At 41.5% G+C, this 22,067-nt stretch overlaps 2 protein-coding genes across 2 annotated transcripts; both read right to left on the bottom strand.

Moving 5' to 3' along the window:
* Window positions 1-602: 602 nt before the first annotated feature.
* LOC140451159 (uncharacterized) lies at window positions 603-1,094 on the bottom strand. The gene has a single exon (XM_072544893.1). It carries the CDS (start codon window positions 1,092-1,094, stop codon window positions 603-605), a length of 492 nt encoding a protein of 163 aa, XP_072400994.1.
* Window positions 1,095-1,966: 872 nt separating this feature from the next.
* Window positions 1,967-2,983, bottom strand: LOC140451160 (uncharacterized). Its single transcript, XM_072544894.1, has one exon. The coding sequence runs from the start codon at window positions 2,981-2,983 to the stop codon at window positions 1,967-1,969; it is 1,017 nt and encodes a 338-aa protein (XP_072400995.1).
* Between the last annotated feature and the right edge of the window lie 19,084 nt (window positions 2,984-22,067).

Genomic DNA, 22,067 nt, shown 5'->3' on the forward strand with positions numbered 1-22,067 from the left:
GCAGAATATTTGGATAAGAAACGTCACGTTTTTGGAGTTTTTTCCCTTATTATTGATGTTTGCAAAGCCTCGTGCTACTGGAAACGTTGGTCCATTTCCAAGTAAAAACCTCTTCTCTGTCACACCAGACATCACGATGGAAGAGCCGGTTAAGGCAAACATTTCTCCTGATGCCCTGCTATCGCCCGATTTCCATTCTTTCTACGACACATTCGTCGAGGAAACTACACCCACACAAACCACCAAGGACTTTCAACCCCCTGCCTTAGCGAGGCTGCCATCTCTCTGGCGTCGTCTGTCTCTCATTTACTCTTATTTCGGCCTGCGACAGTCCGAACCCCACCAAGGTGCTACTCGCTTGTTTTAGAATTCTGTTGCGAGTTCCCTCTCCTCTAGTTCTTTTGAAGAGAGCACCTCCCTGATAAATTTGTGGATCCGTGTCCACCCCCATTCATCCCTCATCATTTTCTCCACCATTTCTCTAACGGAATCAAACATTCTGCAGTTACAATCTCTTACAAACTTCTCTCTTTCATCCGCCCAACGCTCACACTCCAACATCCGAAAAATCACAGTAAAGACACTGATCGGACTGAGCCCTCCTAAACCTGAAAAGGTAGCAATTGCGTTAGATAATCCAGCTGCCTATGCCCACAGTCCACCCAGCTTCGAAGGTTCGGGATTAGTGACTTCGTCCACTCCGCCACATCACGTGTTGCCTTCCACTCCTGTTGCCACTGACCCATTGAAACTAATCTCTCGGCCAGTCTTATCTCATTCATTTCTCGCTCTTTAATGTTCCGCCCCCTAGGACTGTGAATCCTTGCCCTTTCACCTGCCAGTACATGTAAAGGAACACAGCCGGTGATAACCCACAAAGCGGCAGCTGACACAGTTCTGTAGGCACATGCTACCCGCAACAGATTAGTTCTGTCCACGCGTACCATGAGCCTCTTGTAAGTTGATATTTCTACCGCCTCACTCCAGACTGGGGCCTCGTAGAGGACGACAGACTGCACAACACCGTGGAGCGCCCTTCCCCTTTCGGATTTGGGACCACCGATATTGGGCATTATCCTCCCCAGCGCAGCCATTCTCCAAATAGCTCTGCGGGTCACCCCCCTCAAATGTTCCCCCCAACTCCCACCCTGGTGGAGAGTAACTCCCACTCTGGTGGAGAGTAACTCCCAGATACTTAACGTACTTTTTGGGCGCCACTCTGGCCCCGCGCACTCAAATTCAACCCTATCTGTCTTTCTGTAGCCTCTGAGTACTACAGCCTCCGTCTTATCCTCCGCGTGAGAAAGATAATGCTCACTCATCCAATCCTCAACTAGGACACACGCACGCGTAATCCGAAACAAGAGTTCCTCCCTGTCCCGTGCCGCCACCAGCATAGCAAGGTCGTCCGCGAATGCGAAGGGGGTCACACCCTCCTCATATTCGCAGTTTAAGACCCCGTCATATGCTAGGTTCCACAACGTCGGACCCAGGACGGATCCCCGTGGGACCCCAGCCGTTACATTCACCATCACACCATTTTCCAATCTTCCTCGCGGAAAGATAATCAGCGACCACATTCCTCAGATACCCAGGACAGTTCCTTGCTTCCAAAGAGCCCATTACGTGACCCCACTGTAATGTATTAAAAGCATTTCGGACGTCAAAGAGAATTAGGACGACCCATCGATGATCAGCCCCAATAGACACCATCTAGACCGGGAGCCCTACCAGACTTAAGGGAACTTACCACCACAGCTAGTTCATTCAAAGTGAAGGGAATCCCACACTCAGCCTCGACATCTCTCCGCACAACATGCCACCGTCCTTGTGAAAACAGTTCGGTGACTATTTCCAGCTTCTGGCCCAATGGCATGTCATACGGAGTACAGGAGTCGAAATGCTTCATTGCGATCTGATACCCTTCACCTCAGATGTCCTCGTCCAGCTTGTCACACAGTACCCTTCAGTGCCTCTTCTCGGCTCGGATCCTCCTATTCAACTCCTTTTTCCTCGCACGGTAAGACGTATCCACACGTTCCACCTCTTCCGCGCTCAGACGTATTCTCGCCCTTGTCAAGTGCCGGCGAAGGGCCACGCACTCTCTTTTCAGTTGCTCTATCTCGACATACCACCAGTAAGGCATTCTACCCGTACGCTCAGTCCCAATTTTACTCATATGCATCGCGGCTTTCATAACCTGCTCGAGGCCTTCCACCGAAGGTGTAAGACGTCGAGCCCCATGTACCTTCCATCTAATACTCTCATCATATACACCCCAATCCACGTGATATCTCCGGCATATTGACAGGCAGGGTTTGGGTCTACCCCCAACGTCCTCCGTCTTGCCAATCGAAAAGCCGATGAATTGGTGCTCAGTGCCGGTATACTCCACCAGTACTGCCCAGTCCTTGACACATCGGGCGGTTCCCTGCGTAGTAAGGGTGACGTCGATGTACAATCTGGAATCGCCTCTCACAAAAGTTGGCTCCAAACCTGTGTTTAAAATCACTAGATCTAGTGCCCCGATCCATTCCAATAACATTTTACCCCGAGTGTTAGTGATCGGCGAGCCCCATTCAGCAGATTTTGCGTTGAAGTTGCCGAGCACCACGCACTCGTTACCCAGTCGCCTCACCTCTTCCATAATTGCATTTAACCTATTCTCATACTCACCTACCACTATATTCGGTGAAATATAGCAGCAGACCAGATTCAATCTCTCCATTCTCACCGATATATAGCCCATATGAGCGTCAATCCCATACACCCTTAATTTGCGATTACAGATATGCACACCGACGACACCAGCGTCATCCACAAACCAGCCCCGATTCCTGACCAACGTGGGGTTCGGTTCCGCCACCACGAGCAGATCATATCTCCCCTCAGCGGCGGAAGCCAGTTCGAGATCGTGTGATAGTCTCTTCCTGCCCACATTGGTCTGGAGAATCCTCAGCTCAGCATTGCAATTCGTTGCCATGTCGAGAGAAGGATACCCGCTTCTTTAGGCCCAACTTCCGGGGCAACGTCTGGCTACGTCGACCAGGTATCTGAACTTAGAGCAGTCTCTCGACCCACTCAAATGACCCTTTACATTGCAGTTTATGCAACACTTTATCTTGGCCGTGCATTCCCTGAGAATGTTCCCTTCTTGGCCACATCCCCAGCATCCCTTGCTCTCTTCTTCCTTACATTCATTCCTGGTATGCCCATAGGCTTGACACCTATAGCATCGCAGGATAGGCACATTCTCTCTTACAAGGCATGCTATACAGCCAACCTTCAGTCGTTCCTTTTTCAGCAACACATTCGCAACATTTTCATCGACCTCCACAGTGGCGTTTAAGCCATTCCGTGAAGGCCTGATTCCTAGCACATCGCATGATGCATTGCTGCCAGCACCACTCTGGATTGCGTCAGCGACGTCCTTGGCTGTCGTTACCGCATCCATACCTATCAAGAGAAGTTTTCTCCTCGCTGTACCACCCCTGGTCGTCACTTTCGCAACGCAGGAGGGCATCGAGCCGACAACTTCGCTGACCCTTTCTACCACCTCACTACCACCCTCCAGCTCAAGGACTACCCATTGCTCTTTTGTGTTTCGCACTCTCTTGATAATAATATTATTCCTGTCACACAGGCCCGTCCTGAGCCCCTGTAGAAGTTCGGCATACGTTTTGTCCTTCGTCGTCTCTACAATCACCACTCTATTTTTCACCATGGGCTTGATCACTTTCGCTTCTTTACCACTCTTTCCAAACACTACGACCTTGAAGCTCCTGTCTTTGAACGCCCACTCCGCAAGCTTTCTGGACACCTCAGTTTCCAGAGCAGCCGGAGCGGCAAGTCCAACACTAGTTCTTCCACACTTTTCCATTTTCTCCCCCAGCAACTTACATACCAACAGGAACTTCACTGCCATAGGATCCTCTCCCTTTCCAACAATGAGCTTGTATATGCACTTTTCCGTGAACACATGTTGCCCATCCTCCTTCAATACTCCCACCCTCGAGAACATTGTTCCTACTCCTTCGCTGACGTCGCCAATTACCGGCACTCCAGGCAGTTCCCGGTATCTTTCCCGAAGCTTGCCGATCATGGCGGCATCTGCCGTGTCCGCGGTTATTACAACGGCCACATCGCCAGCGAATTCAAGGAGACTACCCTCACACATACTTGTCCTTCCGAAGAGCCCCTCCGGCCATTCTTGACTGACTAGATCCATGATCTTATCAGCCCCCTTACACTCATCCCAACTCTTTCGAATTTTGTTCACTCTATTCTCATTCATCTGCACGTCATCAGATATTGTAGCCTGTACACCTGCATTCCTTTTATCACGTCCGACAAGAGACGCGTCCGTCTGCATCCCCGTCGAACTCACACACTTCCTTGGTACCTCTGTTTCACTATGCCCCTGTCTTCTGGCCAAAGAGATGAGCTTCCCGGCACGGGATATCTCCCTTTCATACCCGCAGAACAGAGTGTTGATCTTTTTTACACCGGACTTGATTTCCATTTTGGTGTTGACGTTGACTTTCGTCAACCTCTTCCAACTCTACTTTTAACCGGGACATCTCCCTCTCAACCTTATTGAGATTGACTGGGGGACACTTCGACAATTTCGGCGACTCCTCTTTCTTTGCCCCTCACCTGGGACCAGCCTGAACTATTGCCCGCGTCGTCTAAATCGACCGGCTCTGGAGAACTTTCGGACCCAGAACTTGGTCTAATCTCTCCTTTTACCCTCTCCACTCTGACCCCTACCATGCCAACGGGAGTTTTGCAGGTCTCACCCGCAGCACCCCCACCGCACACGCGCTTGGGCCGCGGGGGCGTTCGCCCGATCTTCTCAGACCAAGCGAACACTCCCGAGCCCTCACCTGTCGCTCCTTCAACATCATTTGCTTTGTTTATATCCATATAAATCCCACGAGTACGGCCGAAATATCCATCAAGCGAGGCAGTGCGCCCTTACCTCGCTAAGGCTACCATACAACGAGAAGACGCCATTCTCCCCGAGGGCTATGTTCGAGATCATCTGACGCTAGGCCATTCATCCCATAGGCACGGATATAAGCAAGGAAGTAAAGATTGAGATAACGACACAATTAATTGAAGCATATAACAGATTTGTACACCTCATAACCAAAAATTGGGAAGCCTTAACGGATATTCAGAGAGAGATTTGTAAGAGATCTTCTTCTTAAAGTGCCTATCCGTTCCGGATGTTGGCGATCATCACGGCTATCTTTACTTTGTTTATTGCAGCGCGGAACAGTTCAGTGGTAGTCGTGTTATACCACTTTCGTAAATTTTGAAGCCAGGAAATGCGTCTTCTTCCCGGTCCTCTCTTACCATTTACTTTACCTTGGAGACTCAGCTGGAGAAGGCCGTAATGTTCTTGATTTCTCATTACATGTCCTAGATATTCCAACTTTTTAGTTTTGACGGTCATGAGAATTTCACATTCTTTCCCCATTCTACGCAGGACCTCCACATTAGTAACTCTGTCAACCCAGGATATACGTAAGATGCGCCTATAACACCACATTTCGAAAGCTTCGAGCCGATTCATAGATGCAACAGTCAGTGTCCATGCTTCCATTCCGTAGAGCAGAACTGTGAATATGTAGCAGTTCAATAGACGGCATTTTGTTTTTAATGATATGTCTCGACTGTTGAAAATAGTTCTCATTCTAACGAATGCTGCTTTTGCTTTTATTATTCGCTGTTTAATTTCTGTTGAGTGGTCCCATTGGCTATTTAAATTGGTGCCTAGATATGTATATTGCTCGACTCTTTCGATATTCTGTTGGTTGATTGTAAGTTGAGCGTTTAGTATTGGTTTTTTACTAATTGTCATAAATTTGGTTTTCTTTATGTTAAGAGTTAGTCCGTATCTGTTGCTGACTTCTGTTATGCGATTTGTTAATATCTGTAAGTCATTCAGATTATCGGCAAAAACTATAGTGTCATCTGCATATCTAATGTTATTCAACCATTCACCGTTTATTAGTATTCCTTTCGCACAACCGTCTAAAGCTTCCTTAAATACCCATTCAGAATAAATGAATTGAACAACAATGGAGACAAAATACAGCCCTGTCGTACTCTACGTTCTATTGCAATTTTATCAGTTAACTGGTCTTCTATTTTGATTTTGGCCGTTTGATTGTAGTAAATGTTTCTGATAATTCTAAGATCTTTGTTACCAATTCCAATTTCTTTCATTAGAGTCATTAATTTGTCATGTTTTACTCTGTCAAATGCCTTCTGGTAATCTATAAAGCATACGTATATGTCACAATTCACATCCCTGCATCTCTGAAATAGCACCTGTACAGCAAAAAGGGCCTCCCGTGTTCCCAGAGCATCACGAAATCCGAATTGTGTTCTTGTTAGTTGTTCCTCACATTTTGTATATATTCTTTTGTGGATGACCTTTAGAAATGTTTTAAGTAAATGGCTCATAAGGCTTATAATTCTATAGTCTTCGCACTTTCTCGCATTGGGTTTTTTTGGAAGATTTATAAAAGTTGACACTAACCACTCTTGGGGAACCACGCCCGTATCATATATACTGTTAAATATATTTGTCAACCATTTTATGCCATCATAATCCATAAGTTTTAAGAATTCTGAGTGAAAATTATCAGGGACTACTGCTTTACCATCTTTGGTGCTTTTGATGGCATATTTTACTTCTTCGACTGTAAATGGTGGTCCAGATTCGCAATTGGTGTTTGTTGTAATACCAGTGTTACTTCGTATATCTTCAAAAGTTTTTTCCACGTATTTAATCCAAATATCTCTTTTATGCTCTATTTCCAGTACTATGTTTCCCTGATTATCTGTCAGGAATCCAGTGTTCTTGTGTTTATATAAGCCTGCCGCTTCTTTAATCTTTTTATGGAGGTTAAATGAATCATGTTTTTGTTGTAATGACTCTATCTCTGTACACTTCGAGCTAAACCAATTTTCTTTTGCTATTTTAATAGCCCTTTTTATTTCGTTATTTATGTTGTTGTAGTAATTCTTATTATCTTTAGCGTTTCTTCTGTCTTCCATCATACATAGAATCTCCTCTGTCATCCATTCCTTTTTATTTGTTCTTTTGGGTTTTAAGTATTTCTCTGTTATTTCTTGACTTACTTTGTGCAAATTTTCTAGTTCTACATCTGTGTTATCTGTTTCTGTACGGGCCCATGGTTTTTCTATACGAGCCCACGTTTTTTCTTTTAGGCGTTTTTGTACCTTTTCCTTTACTGTTTTATTTTTCAGTTGGTTAATATCGTACTTCATAATTTTTGGTCTTTGAACTTTCTTTAAACTAAGTTTCATTTTGGCGATAAGTGAATTGTGGTCCGAATTCATGTCGGATCCTGGGTACGCTTTAACATATGTTATAGAGTTTCTAAATTGTTTGTTAATAAGAATATAGTCTATTTGATTTCGTACTGTGTGATCTGGAGTATCCTGGGGAGATTTCCACGTATATAGTCGTCTTGGAGGAAGATCATAAAAGGTGTTTGTCACTACGAGCTGTTCTTCAGTTGCAAATTCAATCAAACGGTCTCTGCGTTCATTACGTTCCCCTAGACCAAAGGATCCCACTAAATTTCCACTTTGTCCTTTGCCAACTTTGGCATTAAAGTCTCCCATTATTAGTATTATTTCGTTTTTCCGAATCCTTTTGATAATATTAGTAAGGTCATTGTAAAATTCTTTTATGATTTCTTCTGGGGCGTCCGCTGTAGGAGCGTATACTTGAATAATGTTTGTTTTTATGGGAGTTGTGTTTAGCTGAACTAAGAGCATCCTTTCTGATACAGGTACAAAGTGACTGACACAGTTGGCGATTTTATTATTCATAATTAGGCCCACTCCATTTATATGTTCGTTCTTAAGATTTCCTGAGTAAAATATTTTGTGATCTTTGATAACTCGGTATCCCGTATCTGTCCAGCGCATTTCGCTTATTCCCATAATATTAATCGAGAGTCTTTCCATTTCTTGAATGGCATTATAGATTTTTCCCGCCTCGTACATTGTTCTAACGTTCCATGTACCTATCTTTATGGCTGTTCGCAATACTCTTAGAGATCCATCATCTAGAATGTAGTTTGGTTCGTGAGGATTTCTCTTGATAACGACCTGGAAGGCCTCATGGTTTGAGCTAGATTTACCTTCCCTGCCGGATCTTGAATTCCGATTTTCATGATCAGTAGTCGGAATCTTAAAGTTTTTTATCACCATGATAATTGTACTAGAGATACTTACAAGAAGTCTTTAATGCAGTGGTTTCTCCTTGCCTTCTGCATCCTTATGTCGTTCACTAAAATCTTAGTTCCTCCGCCTTCGAAGCCGATTTCTCAAACTCCAGGACAAAAGATTGCCCTAAGATCGCAGTATCACAGCCGCTTAACTCATAATGTGAGTGTCGCCTGTGAGTATCTGAAATTGAGCCTACAGGATTTTTACTTCCCACAGCCTTAATCCAATAATGACATTACTGCTGCCTAATGTCATATCCTCAGTTGATCCGCGGGTACTTATTTGGCAATGCCTTATTCGTACCTGTCCTGCATATCTGCAGGAACTTTCTCTATCAGCCATATGGGACGTGCCGTGTCGAGGTTGAGGATATCCCCCGCCCAGTCTGTCTTTCATGAAGTACAGAAGAGCCCCTACTCAGTTCGGAGCTCCTCCTCCACGAAAGCGGAGACCGGCCACGGTAAGAGATACTTGAGTAAAAATCGAGACAAGGTCATACGATCGTTTCAAGCCATAAATTCCAGAATATTAGTCCCTAATCTGATAACTCAACAGATCGACAAAGATATAGAGAAGAACAAAGCGACACAGAACAAGAAGAAACCCTGGCTCTTAGTATCAACGAATTTTTAAATATTGCAAGCAAAATTTTACCGAGTGAGTTCAACGGAACCACAGGAAAACTACAACCCTTCTTAGACGCGTTTGAACTTTTGCAGAAAATAGCAGTAGGGCATGAGGAAATAGCGGGAAGCCTCATAAAAACAAGATTAACAAATAAAGCCAGAAATTTGATAACCGCAGAAGATACAATTTTAGATATACAAGCAACATGGAAGAGAGAACTAAAAGGTAACACGCCAAAAATGGTGATAGCTAAACTTGAAAAAAGGAAACAAGGACATAGTTATGCAGCTGTGTACGCATCTGAGGTTGAGGCACTAGCCGAACAATTAAAAGTGGCATACATAACAGAGGGAATGCCAGGAGAGTTGGCTTAGAAGTATACAACGGAGGCAGTAGTGGCTACGATGAAACGTAATGCCAGCACAGATAAAGCCAAGCTGATATTGGAGGCAGGCAACTTCAAAACCCCACAAGAGGTAATGTCAAAATTTTTATAAATAGACACAACAGAAGACAACGCACATGAAAGAGTGTTAAACTATAGAACGCACTTTAACAAAATAGGAAAATTCCAGCACAAAAGAGGATATTACAATGGATATGACCAGTGGAGGAGACCAAATTTCTCGCAACAAAACGATTTAAAAAGAGATCACCGTCCACATGAACAGAAAGGGTTCAGAAAATTCAATAATCAAGCACATAGAGGAAATTCAAGAGGATTCAATGGGAATATACGATTATTAGAAATAGAAGATAGTCAGCGGGAATCAGAAAACCCACAGTTGGGGTTTTGAACAACCAATTCTTATATAATACGGATGAACAGATGACAGAATTAGAATACTATATCTACAACTTCGACTTAAACCTAACAAATTTCGTAAGGATAAAAACAGGAATCTTAGGACGAGTAAATACATTTATTATAGACACAGGAGCGGATATTTCAATACTTAAATGCACACAAGACTCTATGCGAGAACATGTAAGACCAAATAGAAAAGCGAGAATAAAAGGAGTAACCCGAGGAGAACTGCAAACAATATGAGAAATCGAAACTACGCTAGACGTAAGTGGCAATCTTTTTGGGCATACCTTTTAATTGGTAAAAAAACAACTTTCCTATTCCAACAGACGGAATAATTGGAAGAGATTTTATCACAAATTATCAATGCATATTAGACTACGCGAATTTAAAAATACACATCAAGAATGATAGAAACTATTACATCAGTACGAATATTTTGGATACTGTAAACGATAACACAATTTTAATACCACCCAGATGTGAAGTTTACAGAACAGTTCAATATTTTCAAACGTTAAAGGCGGATAGACTAGTAGAACAACAGGAGATACTACCAGGAATATTCATAGCGAGAGCGATAATATCAGGAAATAACCCATATATCAAAATTTTAAATACAACCTACGAAACTGTTACAATAGAGACAGGTACAATCAAAACACTAGACATGAAATTGTTTAAAGTATACAGATTAATCAACGACAACAAGGACAGGAAGAAAGAACTAAGGGAAACATTAAAGCTAGATATTCCAGAATACACACGAGATAAATTAGTATCGTTATGCGAAAATTTTGCAGATATATTTGCATTAAGACATGACATACTAACATGCAACAACTTTTATGAACAAAAATTGAGAGTAAAGCAATACACACAGTTTACATAAAGAATTATAGGACACCACATTCACAAACAGAAGAACTGAATAGACAAGTACAACAATTAATAGACCAGGGAATTGTCGAGCCATCGACATCAGAATACAACAGTCCGGTCGTACTAGTACCGAAAAAAGCTATAGATGGAAACAAAGTATGGAGATTATGTATAGATTTTAGACAGCTAAACAAGAAACTAGTCACAGATAAATTTCCGTTACCAAGAATAGACTCAATATTAGACCAACTTTTTTTTTTTTTTTGGGAGGTGGAATCTTCTACAAGACCGTCTGGGATCGGGTGTCAGCCCTTTACCCAGATGTGTCGGATTCAATCTCTTACGCTTCACCGCGTGACGAGACCGCCTACCGACTAAACCACCCCTTCTTTCTCCGACCGACGGACCCGGAACCGCTCTTAGCGAGCATATCTGGCCCGTCAGCCTTACTCTTAACTTCCCACTGGCACTTTTCGCGTGCATTACATGGATTTGACGGCCTCCCGGCCTCCCTCACCAGCACAAGGCTCGGGCGAGACTGGTCGGTGAAGCTACCGTCCTTCTCAATCCTTATTCCGGCGAGACAGCCTGGTTGCCACCCCTTCCACATTGGAACTAACGAGTAGAACCAGCTGGCAATTAACAGTAACACCATTCATTCGTACTTCCATCAATTCAGTTCCGCATGCATACCCTCATTCACTAATTTTCGGGGTATCGGGACATCCGACGGGATTGGATGTAAAAAGTCTTTTCCCGTCCCATGTCCCGCGGCCCCGACAATGAAATAAAATAAATTAATAAATAAAAATAGATAAAAAAATAAGTTCAAAGTAATGTAGATAAAATAAAACTAAAAAAACAGCTAAAATTGGTATAGATAAGATATAGTAAAAACGAAAGTAACTTGAATAAATAAAATGCAATAAAATAAGTAAATAAATAACACACATTTTTAAAACAATAAATAAATATAGCGGTCAATCCATCTGCAGCCGCCTCTCTTTCTCTTCCTTGTGCTTTATGGTTTTTGTAACAAAGGCGATGATCAGTTCGAAATCGTGCTTTCTGTCGATGGCTTTATCGATCAGCTCGTGAGGCTCGCCTATTGGAGATCCCAGGCTCAGCTGCAGTTCGTTTCGCCCCGTGTGGTATGCATGGCAGTCGAAAACAACATGCTGCGCATCGTCCACCATTCCACACTCAGGACATAGATCGTCTCCGAACCTACAGATTCTGTGGGTGTATTTCCGAAACGATCCGTGCCCGTCATAAACTGCGTGAAGTAGTAGTTGACGCGCTGATGCCGACACCCGTACCACCTCACTACATCCGGGAGCAGGGATCTCGTCCAGGCCGCCTTTTCGACTTCGGCTGCCCATTCCCTCTGCCACATCTCCAAACTTCTGGCTCTTTCTTGTGGTCCTGAACCAACCGCCCCGTTGCCCCTCTAATACATTCGAGCTCTTTCCCTGGCCAGGATGTGCACGGGTACAGAACCAGCCACTACCTGTAAGGCAATGGTAGATACAGTTCTGTACGCGCTGCCCACCCTGATCAGAGGTTTCCTTTGAGCCCTAGAGAGCATGTCCTTATATTTCTTCATCTGGAGGACCTCATGCCACACGGGGGCCCCGTATAAGATGATCGATAATATTGATTGTAACATAACTGATCTCTTCTGAGATCCGGGCCCCCCTATGTTTGGCAATAATTTGTTCAATACTGAGGTCCTCCCTTCCGCCTTTCGACATGCTTCTTGTATGTGCTGCCCAAAGGTAAGTCGGTCGTCGAAAGTAATACCGAGATACTTGACTGTCCTTTGGGGTCTTATTTCGGAGCCTTGATATTTGAAAACCAAGGCATCCCTTTTCCTTGGTCCTCTCAGAATTATTATCTCTGTTTTGTCTACTGCTAATTTTAAGTCGTTCTTCTCGATCCACGCCGCGGTCGTGTTTATTGCTTTATTTACCTTTTCTGTTATGCCCCAATTCTTATTATCCTCAACCAATAGGGCTAGATCGTCTGCGTATGTTATCGCTTTGACTCCTTGTCTCTGCTTGTGAATTTCTAGTACCCCATTGTATAACATGTTCCAGAGTAAGGGTCCCAGGACTGACCCCTGGGGTACTCCCGCGGTCATTTGTTTCTTTTTCTTCTTGGATATGCATACGGATCGTTCCGAACGGTAGTCCTTTATTAAATTGGACATATATTCCGGAGCCCCGCTTTCGACTACTCGGTCTACTATGAGGCCCCAGTTTGCTGCATTTTTTATGTCCAACAGAACAAAAACCACCCATCTTTTCTTGCTTGATTTGGCCGCGTTCCTTATCCAAGTTGCGGCGTCGATTGTCGATCTGCCTTTCCTAAATCCGTACTTTTGGTTGGATAAGACTCTCTCATCTTCCAACATGCCTTCCAGCCTATTCTTGATAAGTCTTTCGTAGAACTTACCAAGGCAGTCCAGAAGGCATATTGGCCGATAAGAGGTAGGTGAATCAGGTGGTTTCCCGGGCTTTAGGAGTAGAACCAAGTTCGCCTCCTTCAAGTCCTTGGGAAACTCTTGTTTCTGCAGTAGATCATTAAATATTCTTCTGATCAAACCTGGTTTCTCAGTTGCTATTATCTTTATTGCCTCTGGTGGCAGCCCGTCAGGGCCGGGAGCTTTTCCTGTCTTCGTATCCTGACCAGCGGTTTTCACCTCCTCTTCTGTGAAGTCCTCTATCATGGTTGGGAAAACCTTGGTGAAATCTGGCATGTCCTTGGTGGAAAAGAGGAATTCAGCTGATCTCATCCGCTGGTCTTCGTCGAGTCTATATGGGGCCATTAGCTTTAAAGTCTTCATTGTGATTTTGTATGCATCACCCCATATATCCTCGTCGAGTGCTTTTATCAGGGTCTGCCACTTTTCTTTTTTCTCTTTTTTAATTGTATTATTTAATCTTTTCTTCAAATCCTTGTATGTGTCTTTAAGCTCGAGGTTGCCCTGGCTTCTCGTATAATTCCTTCGAGCTCTGAGGCATCTCTCCCGTAGATCTTCTATCTCATCTGTCCACCAATAGGGGGATTTTTTTCCATGTTTCTTCTTCTCGGTAGCCAATTTTGCCGCATTTTGTAGAGCTGTTCGAAGTTGGCCGAGGTCAGAAATCTCATCTTCATTTATTTTTCTGACCTCCGATAGGTACTTGTTTTTGTTGAAATATGATTTTGCCGTACCTATCGACCGCTTTATCCCCCCTTTAACCTTTACCTCAAATTGTATATATCGGTGGTAGGTGAAGAGCTGATCGTCGAGTACATCCCACCCGTACACCTTCCTGGATAGCCCTTCGCTCGCGAATGTGATGTCAATGTGTGATTGGCTGACCCCCCGTACGAAGGTTGGCTTGTTGTTCAGCACTTGAAGGACAGCCTGGGCTATCCATTCATTCCAGAGTTCCCCCTTTTTGTCGTTTATGGGGGAACCCCATTGTCTGGACTTCACATTACATTTATGTCCCCGGCGATCAGTATTTTTTTTCGTTTATAGCGGCACCCATTATTTCATTAACGATTGTTTCGTATCTCATACGGATGTTTGGAAATACATAGCATGCCAGGAGGCTGAAATCCCTCAACCTAATGAGTAAATGATTTCCTCCCCTGACAATGCTCTGCACTCCGACATCCCTATTTTTAATGAGCACCGCTACATTTTTCGCCTCGTGTTGTATCCACCCACCGCCTGTCGTTATCTTTTTGTTAGGTTCGGCTACGATGAGCAGATCTATATTTAGCTTGCAGGCTTTTGCGTAGATGAGGTCGTGCGCTCGGCACGCCCTGCCTACGTTCACCTGCAAAATCCTTATACCCGGTTGATCTTTGGAGTTCTATATGGTTCAGTTCTCTGAGGTCGCTTCCGCAGTGAATTCGCGTCTTATATTAAAATTAATATTAAAATCTTATAGACTAGGATAAAAAAATAAATAAATATAGATAAAATTAGTGTATAAATAAAAAGTTTATAAATATAATATGTATAAATAAAATAAGATAGATAAAATATATAAATAAAATAAGAAATGTGTGTATATATAAAATTTTTAAATAAATAAAGTATATAAATATGTAAATATAATAGATAGCATTTAGTGAATAACGTGGATATAATGTTGTAGTACTTGGATGCCTTTATCCATGAAAAGCTGAGAGAGATGGCTTCCTGTCTCGCCGGTGGGCTGTATAGGGGCCCACTCGCGTTCTCCAGGTAGCCATCTCTCGCTTTTTCGTTTTCCTTGTTACATTTACCCACCCTTTGGGGGTTCTCTGTCTCCTCCCCTGCCATACACCCACCTTCTATAGGCTGGGCACTGCATCCTATCCATTCTATGGCCTTCCTCGTTACAGGTGAGGCAGTATGAAGTGCTGTCGGACTGCACTGTTGTGTGCCCTGATCTTAAGCAGTTGTAGCAGCACGCTGCCCTGCTCTCACCTTTGCACTCATATGTGCTGTGGCCATAGTGAAGGCACTTGTAGCACCTTGTTGGGGTATATCTTTCACTGATAGGACATGATACCCAGCCTATAATTATGGAGCTGTATCTCCTCAATTCTTCAGCTGTTGAGGGGCGTACGGCTACGGTCGCCACCTGCTCCCCATGTTTATTAGTTCTTAGCGTCTTTATATCAATTTCTTTTCTCGGTATTACTGTGTACATTTTTATGGCACTTTGGAGTCGTTCCTCCGTCACGCCTGGATCCAAACCTGTTATGTTAAAAAAACATTCTTTCCGTCGGATTGCCATATTTAACCCTGTCATCCTTGTATCCATTTCTTTTCGTAATTTCTCTGCGGCCCCTTTGCCCTTTAGTTTTACTAGGATATCCCCCCTTCTGTTTTTTTGAGTCTATCTACTTTAACCCCTATCTTTCCGATGTTAATTTTTTGGTTCATTTCCTTCAATACTTCCGTGTACGATTTGCCCCCTGTTTTGATTGGGAGGGCTTCCTCTTGCTCGTTCTTTTCTCCTTTATCCATTTCTTTACCTCTTACTTGGATTTCCCATACGATGTTTTCTGCCCGGCCTACAAACTCCAGGGCTTTATTGTTTCCACCACCCTTATTGTTTCAGGTGGCTCTTTCCTTTCCCTTACCCGTTTGATGGCCTTCTCGGCCATTTCGTACATACCTTGTTTTTTTGGTTTGGCCACATATGTGTACCATTCCCTTCTCTGGCTGGCTATGGAACTTTCGTTCCCGTTTTTTATATATTCCACATTTCCTTCTTCGCAGACCTCTATTAGTTCATGAACTTCCTCCCTGAGAGTACGTATCACGTCTTCTACCCCCCCGTCTTTTATATCCTTTTTTGTTTTTCCATTTTGACTTTTCAAATACTTTTTCTTCCCATTTCTTTTTTTGTATTTAATTGGAGTTATTTATATCTCCCCCTTTAATATTAGACCAACTAGGAAGAGCAAAATGGTTCTCAGTAATAGACTTAATGTCAGGGTTTCACCAGATACCATTAGAACAATCATCAAGGAAATACACATCTTTTAGTACGGAAAAAGGAGCATTCCAATTCACCAGACTACCTTTTGGACTAAATATAAGCCCAAATAGCTTTTTAGGAATGATGTCAATAGCATTCACAGGTTTAACACCGGAGAAAGCATTTCTGTATATGGATGACATAGTGGTGATAGGAATAACAGAAAAACATCATTTGGACAACTTAAAAAAAAGACATTTGAGATATGTCGGAAATTTAATTTGAAGCTAAACCCAGCAAAATGTCAATTTTTCAGAAAAGAAGTTACATATTTGCGACACGATCTTTCGCAAGAAGGAGTATCACCGGATAAAGCGAAATATTCAACAATAGAGAAATATCCGACACCGAAGACAGCGGACGAAGCTAAAAGATTCGTATCCTTTTGGAACTACTACAGACGTTTTATTCCGAACTTTGCAGAGATATGCATACCTATAAACAGATTTTCGAGAAAAGGAGTAGAATTTTTTTTGGTCGCAAGATTGTGAAGAATCATTTAAGAAACTTAAATCAGCTTTGATAAAACCACCAATTCTCAAATACCCAGACTTCAACAAACAATTCATACTAACAACAGACGCATCAAATGCGAGCTGCTCAGCAATTTTAAGTCAGAACTACGACGGAACAGATTTACCAATAGCTTACGCATCACGCAGCTTCAACAAAGGAGAGCTTAACAAACCTATAGTAATTAAGGAATTACTTGCAATCCATTGGGGAATCAACCATTTCAAATGTTATTTGTATGGAGCACCAACATTCTTAATAAAAACGGATCATAAACCACTAACACACCTATTTTCGATGACAGAACCTACCTCGAAACTCACGAGAATCAGATTAGGTTTAGAAGAATACGATTTTGAGATAGAGTATATAACAGGGAAAAATAATTACGCGGACAGCCTTTCGAGAATATCAACGAACCAGCTAAAAGACTTATACATAGACAACAATCATATATTAGCTATAACCAGAGCTCAATCAAAGAAGAAAGCGGAAAGAGCAGAGCACAGGGAGACAGAAGAGGAAATTATATTACAGCATAAAACCCACAAGCAAACAGTAAGAAAGGTACTAAATAATATGGAGGCGCATAGACTACCAATTTTGTCTTTTGGAGCAAACCTGGATCTCACCAAGACTGAGCATTCGGGTCAAAAACAAAATCAAATGCAGCAAGAGCATGACCACAGGATTTAATCACTTTGATTTAGGTCAATTGTTGGTACAGCTTGATCAGCTAGCGGCAGAGAATGCAATAAGTAAAGCAATATGTAAATAATATTATTTTTAAATTGTGCATAATTGATGAATTTATAAACGAAGGAAATAAGATATTGAAAAATGTAGAAGTATACATATGCGAAGTACCAGAAAGCATAGAAGATGACCAAGAAAAACTGAGAATAATAGAAGAATACCATAATCACCCGATGTTTGGAGCTCACGTGGGAAATAATAGACTTGTAAAGAAACTAAAAGCGAGATTCAGACGGAAGAACATGGAAAAGGAAATACGTAAATATATTAAACATTGCCATAAATGCCAAATTAATAAACTAAAAAGATTACATGTCGAAGAATTTGTGATATCGGACACTTCGTCAAAACCATGGGACATAGTGTATATAGACACGATAGGTCCATTCCCTAAAAGTAATGAAGGTAATCGATACTGTATTACAATGCTTTGCGCACTGACGAAATACGCAGTAAGTATCCCAGTACGTAATAAAGAAGCCGAAACGATAGCTCGTGGAATTTTTGATAATTTCATACCAACATACGGACTCATGAAACAGATTAGAACGGATCAAGGCACGGAATACAAAAATGAAATAACGAATGAATTAACTAAAATGCTAAAGATCACGCACAATTTTTCAACAGCATACCACCCTCAGTCAATAGGGAGTTGTGAGAAGCTACATAGGACACTAAATGAATACGTAAGATCATTCATAGACGAAAACAAGGAAAATTGGGACGAGTGTTGCAGAATGTTCACATACTGCTACAACACTACCCCTAATGCATATCACGGCTACACACCTTTTGAATTGTTGTATGGTCGGAAGGTAAATTTACTCGAAGATCTCACAAAGGAAGTTCAACCATGCTATAACATAGATGCCTATTATAATAAGCTCCGATATAAACTACAAATTGCACACGACAGAGCTAAAACATTCTTAATAAAGCACAAAAAGGGAAGACAAGACGCAAGCAAGCAAATCGCAGCACCTCAACATTTTAAAATAGGGGATCTAGTCCTGCTCAAAAGAGAAAAAAATAATAAGTTTGATAGTATTTATGTAGGTCCTTTTGTCATAACAGAAGTAAATAATGTTAACTGTAAAATTAGGCTAGATACCGGAAAGATTAAGGAGGTGCATAAAAACAGATTATACGCTTACAATCAGTCGACATAAGTGAACAATATTAGTGATATCGCGGGAAAAGTGACAGAGCAAATGAACAATCGCGGCGTAAACAAATAATCGAATAGGGCAAACTAATAAACTATTTTTTTCACATATGTTTGAGATTTAAGATAATGTACATGTATACAGTAGCATAGGTAAACAGTACTTATTTGAGGTTGAAAAATTTCTCTTCTTCCTAAGGAAAAGGGAGAGAGGAATGAGACAGTTGCAAGAGAGAAATTTTTTCCGTAAGGGGGATGGTGTGGTATTATCCCTAAAATATTACAATTCATCATCATCATCAGTGGCGTTACAGGTCTTTATGAGTCAAAGCCTTCTTCAGAACAATCCTCCATTCGCCCCTGTTTCTGGCAACTCTTCTCCATGCTCTAATTCCGATAGACTTCAAATCATTTTCTAGGTTGTCTTGGTACCTAAGTCTCGGTCTTCCTCTTCTTCGTTGTCCGATCGGCCCTCTTCGGTCAAAAACTTTTCTGACTAAGGCATCTTCCTCTCGTCTGATTACATGACCTATCCATCTGAAGCGTGCTACCTTAATGAATTTTACAACGTCAGGTTCTCCAAATCTTCTATACAACTCAAAATTGTAACACCTGCGCCACAAACCTTGTTCTTTTGTGTCTCCATATATTTGTCTTAGTATTTTTCGCTCAAAACGTTTGAACAATTCTTGGTCATTCTGTGTTAGTGTCCAAGTTTCTGAACCATATGTTAGCACTGGTCTTATTAGTGTTTTGTATACAGTCAGTTTAATTTTTCTAGGCATTTTTGAGGCCATCTGTCTTCTTAAGCCATAGTAACACTTATTGACGAGCACTATTCTTCTTTTGATTTCTTCACTGACGTTGTTATCTTTGGTTAGCAGCGATCCTAAGTATATGAAGGTGTCAACACCTTCCAGTTCTAGGTCATCAATTATTATTCGTGTAGGTGTCGGGTTGCTTGACCTAGTGCAAAACATATGTTTGGTCTTTTGAACATTTATATTTAGTCCCGTTCTGTGTGCAGATGCTCTTAACGACTGAAATGCTTCAGTCAGAGATTCTGTGGACCTACCTATGATGTCTATGTCATCTGCGTATCCGACAATTTGTACTGATTTGTTAAATATAGTACTATTCGTAGTAATCTGCGACTCTCGAATTATTTTTTCTAATGCCAGGTTAAATACGAGACACGATAGTCCATCACCCTGTCTTAGTCCATTTTTTCAATGGAAGGGTCTTGAGAGATCGTTTTGGATTTTTACCATGCCCTCTGCACCTGTGAGTGTAAGTTCAGTTAACCGGACAAGATCAAACGGAATGCGAAATTCTACCATAGCAAGTAGAAGTTTATTTCTATTAACGGAGTCGTATGCGGCTTTGAAGTCAACAAATATGTGGTGGGTGTCGACGCCGAACTCTAGGGTTTTTTCAAGGATCTGCCTCACTGTAAATATCTGGTCCGTTGTTGATTTATTAGGACGGAAACCGCACTGATATCCTCCCACTATTTGTTCGGCGTAGGGGAGGAGTCTTTTGTACAATACGTTGGACAACACTTTATATGTGAATATATTAGAATTCATAAAAAGATAAAGTTTAAAAGGTACGTGTAATACATTTCCCATTTGTTTATATAAAATATATTTAATAACTCGAATTGAGGACATCCATAAAATAGCCTCGATTAGAATGTGTAAAGTCAGCAGAATTATGAATCGCCTACGCAAATTTGTCGTAGGTTATGTAAAACAAACTTGACCCACTAATGAACGACTGCTGACTGTTGCAAGGTCTATTATAAAAGAGACAACGACTTTTATCTTAGAGATCAGAACTAAATTAACGTCAAGATAGCAAGTTGATGTAACGCGTATCAGTAATTATGAAGTAGTCTCATAGCAACATCAACTAAGTACTGAATATAATTAAAATAAGTAATGTTAAGAAAATAGTGTACAGTTGTGTTCTAAATAAATGGTCATCAAATATAACAACCCCATCATTTACCATATGGGGATATTCTACTTAAGAGGCTCGTACCCCACACGGGAAGGAAACGGATGTCCTACTGCAAACCCATGCCACGCCACTGGATTATTTTCATGCACCGAAAGAACTGTGGATCGTCTACGTCACTGGTTTACCTATACCATTGTAATTTTTATTTGTATAAATAAATATATTAGAGATTAAACGTTTGTTTTTATTTAAAATCTATCTATCTTAATTGATCAAGTTTTATATTACATGAAGATTCAAATTTTCTCTTTACAATTTCAAAAATAATTTTTAAAAAGATAAATACAGATGCTAATATTACACATGACATTGCAAAGACATTGTCTATTTCACTTTTCATATTCTCGCTAGTGTTGTTGCTGCTGGCATCCACGGCATAGGTTGAATACGCCTTAATGGATATGTAGCTGATGGCAGGGTCTTGATGCTGCTGCTGTAAATTCAACTCTTCCGGTTTCCACGTTTTGTTGTTGTCTTTTAATTTGTTTTATATTCTCATATGATTTAATGTCTTTATTTAACTGATCAAATTTTCTTTGAAATTCCATTACTGTATGTATTTACTCGATGTAATTCATATTACTACTGAATATGTCCTATGTTTAATGCCACGTTTTATGTCAAGCGACGTCTTGCGTTGACTGACACATAAATGTCACATCCTGCGTCGAATGTCACGTCATTTCACGTGACATTTCACGTTCTGCGTCGACTGTTACGTTCTCTTAGGCACTTTACGGAAAAGAAGAAGAAAAAAAATGTTTATATTGAACGTTGACAGAAGCCAAACGTGTGTGTCTGTGTCACCAACGCTTTCATTTGACACCCCAGACGTCAAAATCAGACCAATAGCAACGAAGATACGTTCTAGCGCCAATTTAGCAATGCGGCCATCTTTGTTTTTTGCCTCAACGTATTTCCCATCTCCTCCCCGTTCCAACGAGCCCTCGTACGTCACGATCGGACCAATAGAAACGAAGATATGACGTAATGTCCTTTCTGCATGCTCCGATGCGCACAGCACATACTGCGTTCAACCTCATTTTTCATCCCCTTTCCAAAGAGCCCTCGTACGTCATCCTACGTTAAGCCGTTTGGCACTTACGACCGGGGGTTGCGATTTTAGTGGTTGTGATGTAAGGGATGGGCCAGGAACCGTGTACTATAACTTGATATATACAACAAAGGAATGAAGAACGTAAAAACATCCCTCAATAGGGATTCGAGTAAATTATGAGAAAAATTTTAAATAATTTATTATTTAATCATTATTTATTACCACAAAATTAGAATAACACGAATTTTTAAAACTTGCTTTTTTTTAATAATATAATATGAACCCCCTGTAAATATTTTTATTTTGAAAATTACACGTAATGTTCTTCCCAATCGAAGGGGCCTTAACAACATAATAAAATCATCAAAAATTAAAATCAGCGTTTCTCACTTGACGTGGCTATTTCACTTCAGT

Source organism: Diabrotica undecimpunctata, chromosome 9 (genome assembly GCF_040954645.1).
Source record: "Diabrotica undecimpunctata isolate CICGRU chromosome 9, icDiaUnde3, whole genome shotgun sequence".
NCBI classification, from domain to species: domain Eukaryota; kingdom Metazoa; phylum Arthropoda; class Insecta; order Coleoptera; family Chrysomelidae; genus Diabrotica; species Diabrotica undecimpunctata.

What these genes read in the sequence shown, in the direction of transcription:
- LOC140451159 (XM_072544893.1), bottom strand. Translation starts at nt 1,094, where the DNA reads ATGGCTGCGCTGGGGAGGATAATGCCCAATATCGGTGGTCCCAAATCC.
- LOC140451160 (XM_072544894.1), bottom strand. Translation starts at nt 2,983, where the DNA reads ATGGCAACGAATTGCAATGCTGAGCTGAGGATTCTCCAGACCAATGTG.